This window comes from Aphanomyces astaci (assembly GCF_000520075.1).
Source record: "Aphanomyces astaci strain APO3 unplaced genomic scaffold supercont1.104, whole genome shotgun sequence".
NCBI lineage: Eukaryota > Oomycota > Saprolegniomycetes > Saprolegniales > Verrucalvaceae > Aphanomyces > Aphanomyces astaci.
Genome location: NW_009798367.1, coordinates 135,103 through 145,925, shown reverse-complemented (window position 1 = coordinate 145,925; position 10,823 = coordinate 135,103). Strand labels below are relative to the sequence as shown.

The window sequence follows — 10,823 nt, the reverse complement described above, 5'->3', positions numbered from 1 at the left end:
TTGAGCATGGACATCCACTTGCGACAAATGAATGAGTTGATCCACCCTTTTTCGGAGGTCGTGATTGCGGTACCAGGAATAGACAGGCTGTCACATTCCATTGTAGACACAGTGTCACCCGGGAGTACGAACAGCGGTGGAATCTTTGTCCCGTTGGCAGCGACACATGCGACAATCGTGACGTGGGCTGAGGCTGTCGCTTCTTCAACGTAAACATTCTTGGTCGTGCGTTGGACAACCACCTTCCTTGACGTTTTGGACGGCGAAAAACTTGTCTCATCCATGTTGAAGACCCGTGATGGATCCATGTCAACAAGTGACATGGAATGAGCAAGCTCATGAAAGAACTCCACCACGGCATCTTTGTCGACACCGTTTCGCGGATTTCTCAGAGTTCGTGCTTTCGCAATCTTTAGATCTTGATTGCGTGTCGAGGAATCTTTTGTACCGACCGCTCGTAAGCTTGGTGTCACGTGGTGTATCATGTACCACTTGATGTATCTCGGTTGCCTTGTCGACGATCTGACGACAGCCAACGGGTACCCCTTCGTGTTCCATTGCGACAATCCAAGTAGCCAAGGCGTCTTCGAAATCCTTCGGCAGGACAGGCGGCCTGCCCATCGTCGTCGGTCGGTTGTCGCCCGTGATTGCCTTGGCGACATGGGTGCGCAGTGTACGTTGGGGTATACCAAGTGCCTCGGCAGCGGTCAAAACACTGTGTGTCTTGTTGAGCACAGCTCGGACAGCCACGTCCATCGCCTCCTGTGTGTAGGACGTTCTTGGTGGCATTTTCAAATTCAAAGCTGAAAACCTCGTTAAAATTGAATTGTTTACCTCCATCACATTATAAAGGTAAACCTTATCACAAGGATTTATTTTGTCCAATGAAACATCGTATTAATTTCAATTGGACAAAACACCTTGGCCGATCGATGGTCATTTGGCCGATCAATGGTCGATCACGTTAAGTTCCGGAGTTTTCCTCAACCCTATAAAGCTTCAGAGGTTATTTTAAGGATAAAGATAAATATTCATCTCCGAAATCTCCCTATTGTATCATAAGTATGTGTTTGTGCTAGACAACTGAGGCATGTACTGTACTTCGAAGTATTAATAGTACTATACCAGTTGCGGTACAATAGACCTTAGTAACAGTAAGTGCGTTCATGATCTGAGACAATCGCAATTGTAAAGAACCATACAGAATTCCAATATAACTCATCAGTTGGTGATAGACCCAAGTACTGATCAATTACATGGTGTCTGATTTGATGTATGCTCACATTCCACTTGACTAGGTGATTAATTGAGCATTGCACTTGATGATTCTTCATGCCTTTGCTTGACGATTTACCAAGTCCTCTAAAATGTTAACCAGTCTTGTGCCGTTTCGTGTCAAGGCAATTCAAATCACAACGATAGACCAGTCGTACTAAATGAACCATGAGTTCACTTGAACATGTGAGGAATATCTACTCATCTGCAAGACGAATAACAACAGAATTCCAAGGACGCCAGTCAGTTCGCAAGTACAGTGACTATGGCTCACTTCACCCCTCACAGACTTTTATCAATCCATCACTTTGCAATCTGCATTAACTCCATCATGGCGCCCATCACACCAACAACCTGCTCATCCGTCTGCAAGAACAGTCCATCCGTGAACGTTCGTTCCTCGAAGCTTCCTTTGTCGACTACGGCGAGGTAGCTCGACTGAACGAAGAACGGGTTGACGACGTCGCCAACCCGATCTTGGAGAAGTTTGTCAATGATCTTAGACCAGAGGGTATCCGTACTCCCCCAAGGATAGCCTATTCATGGCCTTGACCGTGATGAAGCATTTCAGCACTTGGGACAAACACGCTGCTGACTTTGGCTTCAAAGCACCGAGATTTGAGAAACTCATCATGCGAGTTGTCATGGTACGTACATTACTTTGAGTTTGCCTGACCACATCGTAGACCATTGAGCCGCTACTCTCGGAACAGCTGATCGTTTGCCCGACGATGACCTCCTTGACTGCGGCAGGCAGGCTGTTTTCGAACTTCCCATATGCCCTATACGCTTTTGACGTGAAGTTCCAACCTTCCTTGCGGCCAACGGGACGATTCGCGGAAAAAAAGCACTATTTCAGTGGTAAGCACCACCTGTATGGTTACAGGATCGAGGCGGTGGTATCACCGGATGGGCGCTGTGTTGCAATGATCGACGCACATCCTGGGTCTGTGCATGATCTTACCATCCTGCATACACGCTGTGAGCTGCACACGACCAACTTGACCAAGTCTGCCTGCGAAGCTACTTTGCCTGACAATGGTGAACTGTCAGCTGAGTACTTGGTGACATGGGCTTTCCTCGTGGACATGGAGTACATTGGTGTTCACCATACGCTGCATGGAATCCATCCGAATCGCCGCCCGCAGAATGGAGCCTTGGACGCCGCTGACGTGGAGCGCAACCGCCAGGTGTCGTCCGTCCTTGTGGTAGTGGAGAACTTCATTGGCCGCGTGTGCTCCTTCTGGAAGGTGTCCCACGCCACTTTCACATGGGGTGAGAAGATCGATGGAGTCTTTCAACGCACGACATTTGCGTTGACTAACTTTCACCTCTCGTTGATGCCCGCGCGCGCTAAAGACGAAGACTACTATGCATTGGTCATGGCGCGCTACCAAGGAATGTCGAACGAACGCAAGCGAAAGTGTGCCGAGTCTCAGCGCCGCTATCGCATGAATCGCCAGAATCGTATTGCCATTGACCGATCTGTTCGCTACATGCATAGTTCGGTCATTTAGTTTGAATTGTTCTGACCTTGTACAGTTTCCAAAAGAGCGAGTAACTAATCAGTATGTCAATCTTTTCGTATTTTTCTGTGTTAAAAGTAAATTTGTTTGCATAAATTTAGTTCTAATGTGTATTTGGTAGCTGCCGCCAAATTAGAAGCAGAGTGAATACTTTTGATGTGGGTGAGTCAAATTGGAACTTTTTCAGTTATATTGTGTAATAGTCACCAAATGGTTTAATGCATGCCTCAGTTGTCCACAAACAATTTGTGTGTGGACGGACACACAAAGTACGGTGTGTTTGTGTGACACAAACACACATCATTTTGAAAGCGCTTGTACAGAACATACAATATATTTCTGTGGTTTATCTGACATGACAACGTCGTACTCATATTCATTCACCAGCCTGACTTAGCAAGCAGCCTTGGGCAAGAACGGTTCGATAAAGTCGCGGACTTCCGAGACACGGACGTACACTCCGGGAAGGCCTGGGCTCGCGCAGCCAATTCCCCAGCTGGTCACACCGGCCAAGTACTCTTCCCCGTTGCGGGTGACGGTCAACGGTCCACCCGAGTCGCCTTGGCAGGTGTCCTTGAACCCCCCGCCGGCACAGATCATGGACGACGTGACGTTGAGGTTGTGGTACTTGTTGAGAGCGGCGTGGCACTTGGAGTTTTCCCAGATGACCACGTCGGTTTCCAAGAGCACAGGGGATGCAGGCCCGCCGGAATAGATACGACCAAACCCACGCACCCACGACACGACGCCCGGGGCAGTGAACTGGTCTTCGTCCCAGTTGAGCTTGACGGGGGGGAACTTGGACTCGGTTTCCAATTCGATGACGGCAACATCGTAGTCGTGGCGAGTGGCCTTGTTGTATTTGGGGTGCAAGGTTCGCTTGACGATCTTGATGCGTTCGCCGTCCTTGGTGCCGTTCAAGTAGTGCGACCCGATGGACGCGTAGGTGGACCAGGGACGCGTCACGCAATGAGCCGCCGTGACCAGGATCTTGGGGGCCACCAACGACGCACCGCATATCGAAGCCGCGGTTTCGTTGGGGCGAAGTCCCGTCACGTACGTGTACTTGCCAATAGGCACCACGGTACCGTTGACGATTTCAATATCGGCGGCCGCGAAGGCGGCAACAGCAGCAAGGGCGAGGAACTTGACCATGGCAAAGTGAATTGGAAAATGAGGTCAAGTTGGAAACGCAGAACCATAATTCTCTTTGTTCACGAGTTTTTCCATGTGGAATATGTGCGGCCCCATCTCTATACTGAGCCGCTAGTGATACGAAGTGATAGATTTGACACTGGATAATAATGGTGCGCCACGTGTGGAAGGATATGCGACATCTACAGAGTAATTCCCTTATTAAGATAGTATCACAATCGTTTTCACCCGAAATGCTAGTATGTGACTGTGAAGCTACCATCCGGATAATGCATACCTTTTAGCTCGTAATAGTAGGTAGACCTGTAATCTGCGACTTCGGCCTACTACCGATGAGTAATTCTCCGGGGTTAACTGTATCACCAGTGTTTAGCGATAGCAACGCACTGACATGCACTTATCCTCTTGAAAGAGGTGTCTTTACTAAGTCCTATATAAACACGCGAATTGCATTGCTTTCTGCTACCATAAGCAGTACTACTGTTTGAATGAGGCAATTGTACATATCTAAAGTTTTGCTTGTAACGCACTGACGTTAGCACTCTACAGTACCCAACTCCTATCATTGCACTTTCAATGATTTGTAAAATGATTAACAGTCTGTGAATACAATTAATTACAGTACTGGGCTTTGTAAAATGATTGACAGTCTGTGTATACAGTACATTGAATTACTGAATTACTGGGCATGGAATATCTAGACCTCGTCGATCCTTTATGGTTGCCTATTTCTGCGGGCGGAAATTTCCTTTTAGGTATGAGCTTAGGCTCAATTTCAGCCTATATAATGTGAGTTGTAGAAATGTCGTGAAAGGAACTCATTCCGGTAGTCAACGATTTCATCCATCGGCAAGTTAAATTAAGGTGTTTCATGCAATTTCCGCCCAGCTTGTCCTACTTTTGAAGTCTCGTAACTCGTCGCCCGTGTGTGTGATGATGCTGCAAAAACATGCATTCTCAAGGTCATGAGGAGCTTTATTAGTTTATGCAGGAACCATCGTTGTATCGCTTGTCCATTTTGCTCGACGAATTTTTCAATTCTGTAAATGTAAATTCCGCTCAGGTGTTTGACTTAAATAATGTAACGTTATGACAGATTTGACCACAGAAATTCTCAGAACCTCTTAATAGTATTATTTATTAAGTGTACAAGGTATTCTATTTATAAGTCATTGTAATTATGAGATTACATGCGGTATCAAAGAAATCAAATATTAAATGCTAAGGGTATTATTTACCTGAGTACCTGATTTTATCCAATCATCTTCTTTCGATGATTGTGATTGGCTGCCAACTGGGCGGATCACCTTACCACAATACTACCGTAGTAATAGTACTACAGTAGTTTGTACAGTACTGTAGTACCAGAAAGTATATCATTCTGGTGATTACTAAGCAGACAACGACGGATTTTATGGGACCCCAAAGTTTTGATAACACATGAGTAATATTATCCAATCAAATAATTTTACGACAATACAGTGAAAACATTTTAAATGTCGGTTTGATACTATTACTACTGTAGTACTAGACTAGTAATACGTAACGTTAGTACTCCGGAGTAATTATATTCGACGTGTCATTTCACAATAGCCAAATGCCGCTTGACTGGCGGCGACGGCTTCGGCTTACACGATGGTGGGTTCTCTGGCTTGACAAAAGAGTCGTGAGGACCAAGACAGGTTTGGTCTTAAAAAGTCTACAGACGGCTGGTCGCCAGTGACGACCAGTCAAACGGTTGTCTCGCCGTTATGCATGTCGACTCGGGGTGTAGCTTTCTCCGCTCCCAGGCTATCAGCTACAACCCGAGTCAAGAGGACAACCCGAGTCAAGAGGAATGCTGCGAGGAGTCTCAAGGCAATGGAATTCAGAAGGAAGTCGGTGTGGCCTTCAACAGGGCGATGTTGCTCAGTAATTGCAGGTTTGGTCTATTGCCACCTTCCCCTCCGATATATCTGTGAACAACTTGGTCAATGAATGGCGGGCTACGCTTATCAGCGTGCACCCATCACTAGAACAATGAGAGGTACATATCCGATCCCACCACCAGGCATTACTTCACAGGGTGCAAGGTCACTTGCGCCACGACCATGTCGATTACCTCCTAGCTCCCTGTACCTCCTTCGATGTAACTCAAGCGCTCAAGAAATTACACGGGAGCAACGCCCCCTGACCCGACGGTATCCCCACCCAGTTTTATCACCAGTTTGCCAACGCCCTGAACCCCCTGCTTGTCCAGCTGTTGACACAGATCCTCCAAGGGGCTCGGCCAGCTTCAGGGACGCCGATGTCATTTCCCTCAAAAAGAAAGGCAACAGTACCCACGCCCTAAACTATCGCTCTATTGCCCTTCTGAATTTATGAGAAATACATAGCTAAGACTGGTTAGCTAGTGTATTGAATGAATGTTCATCCTACGGAATTCGTAGGCCAGAACTTGACTTTTGTATGCAATCGTAGGCTCACACCCCTACGATTTCGCCATTTTGAAATCCTCAACTGCAATTTTTTTCCAAGTTATATACTACGTAGTACGAATTTGTAGCAAACATAAAATTTCTCGATTGATTTGTGAATTGACGAAATCGTAGGGAGCTGGTCCTACGTTTTTCATATCCAATGAAATATCAAGAAAATCACAAATTGTGGGACTCCAATTGACCAATTCTCTATCGTACAGGTCAAATATCAAAGGTGAAGGTGAGGTGTCCTAGTGGCAATGCCATAGATGGCGTTACGTATTTAGTAGTACGCAAGCTGTACTGCGTTGTACTAGTACCGTGAAGTTCAAGTGATCTGTTGACAGTCGAGCTGGACGCATTTGCGAATCAAGACATTTTGGACATTAATGTATGGGCAATAAACACACCAGACCTGTAGCATATCTCTGTTACGAAGCAAGTATTGAACTATTACGGGTCAAGTTGTCGACAGTGGCCTGTCTTCATTTCTCCACGTTTTCCTCTGTTCTACAGCAATTCAAGTGCACGCAAATGCATAAATTCTGCCCTAGGAGATGAGGGAAATATGGTATTCAGATGACATTCTACGAATTAATCCATTCGTGTGAAGAAACCCTTGTGCTGCGCTTGGTAGTTGCCACGTCGGACGAGGAATCAGTATTTGTCGCCGACGTTTGTTGGTTTACACATGGACTCGGTTATCCGAAACATACGGATAAAACTAGTATCTACTACTAGTATATACTAGCAACATACTAGCCAATATTCATGAAGATTCACGAAATTTGCGATCTTTGAGCGAAGATATCGCCGCTAACAGTAACCCACCCGCTCTGATTTGAATGGATTTTGTTACACCGCACTATCAGCATATTGCTATATATAAATTCTTTGAAATGTAGATGGATGTAGGCTGTTGAATATGACATCCAAAACACGCATTCAGAGCAAAAAACGACGAATTCGTTGTTTTGGACTCGCCATCATTGGGTCAAATCAGCATTCGATTCGAATTGCAACATGGATCTCAGAACCCTGTGCTGTGAATAATATGCTGGCGCAATATAGTCATTCACTGTCAAACGTCTGTGCTTGCGGATTTATCGTCCTTTCTACAAGGACATTCGGGATCTACAAATGGTATTCGCCATAATTGGATTTCATCTGGTAGTTCGAAATTCTCTGTAGTATACGTATAAATAAGTACTAACGTTAGCACGTTCTATTTTACTTCATTGAAAAATGTATTCGATTTGTATCGTAAAGTATGCATTATTGATATCGACATCACAAATATCCGGATAAGTCTGCAAGCGGTCAAGCATTTGGTTCTAAGGTTTGATCCGGTAAAACAGCATGCGAATCTGTGGAATACCATGTTTCCCTCATCTCCCTAGGAGTATCGTTAATATCACGTGGTTGGATTGTTTACCTTTTGAGGACCTTGACCTATGTAATACTAGTATGGCGTTGCATTACTCCATTCAAATGCACGTTGGAGTCGTCCGACGATAGCTGAGGCATTACGGTATACGGCAAGGTCGTGGTCACGGCACGGATGCTTACAGTCAACATTGATGTCGAAACCACTACCGTAGTACATGACTACCGGAATAGTATTCCATCGTCGCATAATTGTACTCGTATCATGCAGCCTGCATTGCCAAGGACTATCGTCAATACTAGTGTTTTCATGATGCACAGAACATGGATTTGTGATTGAATTATCCAATCATTGTACAGGAGTGTTTTCATTGGTTAAATATGAAATCGTAGGCAATCTCCCTACGAACCCGGTTATTAGCCCGAACAGGGCCTAATCGGGTTTGACCTAACGGTACTGTGGCTTATTCAATCACCACGAAACACAGCGGTATCAAGGCGATATTGAAAGTGGATGAAGTTATTAAATAATTGCTTTCACAATAGTTACTAGTGGGCGGATTCTTATTGGTAGTATGATAATGAGCTCAATTCGATACCAACTACCAGTGCTGTGCATTATTCAATTGCCACGAGACACTGTACTGTACCGCGGTGCTAGTATTTCGACACCATATTCGTGCCATCCATCCTGGAGGATATGACGGTGTTTGTACCTGGTTAGAAGGTTGGAATGAGAGGTAATGGACCAATCAGTCGAGATGTGAGTGGCACTGATTGGTCCATTGCATGATACTAGTAGGATGGCATCCTAGAATCCAAAAATTATTTTTACAGTTATTGTGAATTCGCTATACACTTGCAAAATTTGGGTGATTTGTCTACTTCGAAGTACCTCGAAGTAATCAATATTGAATCACGCTGGAGTTCTGATTGGTTGAATATGCTTGTCCTTTCTGTAAGAGCCAATCAAATCCACTCTAACTAAATTGGATTAAGCAATTGCGTCGATTCGACAGGGTCGTACCGAAATCCACAATAATAGTGATGAATATTACGGAAGCTTATACATGCAAAGCTACTGGTGTCGCGGAAAAACCCATCCAGGGTGGAAGGTAAGATCTTGGTTGAGGTACGCGAGGAACGCAGCGAAGTCAAACGGGTGTGAGAGGGGTAAGGGAAGGTCCTGGAAGGGCGGAGATATCCTTCGCTTCGTCTGGAGCCCGTTTGGAGAGGAAGTTTGCGGCTTGGTTGCCCTCGCGGGGTCGATGGATCTGAAACTCGACGGCAAGCGAGCGCGTGCGACGGTAGACGTCCTGAAGGCCGACGTGTCGCACGCGGTAGAGTCCACACATTTGGCAGAGAACAATCTGGCTGTCGCCTTTCATTGTCAGGTGCGAGAGTCCCATCGTCTTAGCCAGTTGGAGGCCGCATCAAACCGTCGTATGCAGTTATGTTGTTGGCGATGGACCCGGAAACGTGGTGCACAGTGTATGTGGCAATGGCGCCAGCTCCCCCGCAGGCCTCATACAGTACATGCGGGCTATTCTACCAAAGAAGACGGCACCGTCCTTGCGCATTGGGGTCTGTCCGTGCTGTGGATGTGGTGGGTGGGCTATGGTAAGAGTGCATCGCTGGACGAGAGGCAGGGAGGTGTCGGCGCGCAAACGGTGTCTGTGTCGGGCATGCTAGAACGACAAAGCGTGGAAATGTGCCTGAATGAGCGAGGGGAAGAAAGATGTCGGGGGCAGTAGTCGGTAGTTGTTGTTCAGTGCGGTACAGCGGTCGTTCCATAGCGTACGGAGCGCTAAAGCCCGTACTAGTTGCCAAGCCTGAAAGGTAAGGTGGTCGATGGAAGTACCATGTGATTTCCAGTCGGGTGAAGCGAGAGTCCAGGGTGCGATGGGGGGTTGCGCACTGTGGAGAAGGCAGTCCATGTGATCGGACGGGTGATGGTGGATGGGCGCATTGAACCAGATGTGGAAGACCGTGGTCCAAAGGCGTTGGGCTCGTGGGCAGAGCCAGAAAGTGTGCGGGGCCGTTAGGCTCGTGGTAAAAGAGGCAGAGAGGGGGGTCCACTGAAGTGCGGAACGGAAAGGCCTGGTGGAACCAGAAGTGCATGAACCACTGAAGTGCCCCTGGTAGAGTCGGAGAGCTCCATTCTTGTACCCATGTAGACGGATCGAAGGGAGTCCCCAGGGTGGTGCAAGGCGGGCCCGACGGTGCGAGAACTTGTCGAGTTGAGGCTGGCTTGGGCATAGAGCGGCGAGGACTTCCTGAGCATTTGAGGCGGTGGGCGGAGGGGGGAAGTGGGAACCAAATCCGGCTGGCTTGGGAAGCTCGCAGGGGTTGGATGGAGAGAACCATCCTGAGAGTGAGTAAGTAGGGGGTTTGGAGCTGAGCTTCATGGCATGCGGTCAGCGAGGCTGCTGGCTGCGAGTTCTTGCAGTCATGGTGAGTGCAAGAACTCACAGCAAGTGTCCTCAAATAGCATACTACGTAGTATTATGTTTCATACTAGTAGGTTATTTTGCAAATACACCTGTATACATAACTAAAATGGATTCGTACTATATTATGTTACCAAGGGATGCATTTTCAAAGAGCATTTGTTTTAGATTGCTCGCAGACAATCATTAAATTAAGGTTGATCCAGTGGCGGTTTATGTATTTAAAGAGTACATGTCATAGCAAAAAACCCGCGATTAACATAAATTGGACAAGTATTTTGACCAGTAGGGTGCCAAGACCCCTCGATGGTTCCGCCTACTGTGAATATCCAAATATCAACCCAGCGGTCACAAAAATTTGAGAGGTTTATGACTGCGGTCATGACCAATAAAATTGATATCCAAGATATCAATAGAATTGGAGAGGTTTTGGAGCTGATATTCCAGATATCAGTCGTTCTGGTCATAGCCAATGGACGTGCACTATTCGGAGAGTTTTAACCAATCTGAATCCAGAACCTTTCTCCAGTTACAGCCAATCAGGTCTTGTGTGAGTTTTGCGTTCCCACTCA

The 10,823-nt window shown here is 46.5% G+C and overlaps 3 protein-coding genes across 3 annotated transcripts; 1 reads left to right on the top strand and 2 right to left on the bottom strand.

Annotated features, from left to right (window-relative positions):
• Positions 1-1,817: 1,817 nt before the first annotated feature.
• On the top strand, positions 1,818-2,792 carry H257_17365 (hypothetical protein; the record flags this gene model as incomplete). Its single annotated transcript, XM_009846144.1, has 2 exons — positions 1,818-1,922; positions 1,962-2,792. 2 exons carry the CDS (start codon positions 1,818-1,820, stop codon positions 2,790-2,792), a joined length of 936 nt encoding a protein of 311 aa, XP_009844446.1.
• A 402-nt stretch (positions 2,793-3,194) lies between these two features.
• Positions 3,195-3,956, bottom strand: H257_17364 (hypothetical protein; the record flags this gene model as incomplete). The annotated part of the gene is made up of 1 exon (XM_009846143.1): positions 3,195-3,956. One exon carries the CDS (start codon positions 3,954-3,956, stop codon positions 3,195-3,197), a length of 762 nt encoding a protein of 253 aa, XP_009844445.1.
• Positions 3,957-8,955: 4,999 nt separating this feature from the next.
• Positions 8,956-10,168, bottom strand: H257_17363 (hypothetical protein; the record flags this gene model as incomplete). The annotated part of the gene is made up of 3 exons (XM_009846142.1): positions 8,956-9,182; positions 9,241-9,344; positions 9,369-10,168. 3 exons carry the CDS (start codon positions 10,166-10,168, stop codon positions 8,956-8,958), a joined length of 1,131 nt encoding a protein of 376 aa, XP_009844444.1.
• Between the last annotated feature and the right edge of the window lie 655 nt (positions 10,169-10,823).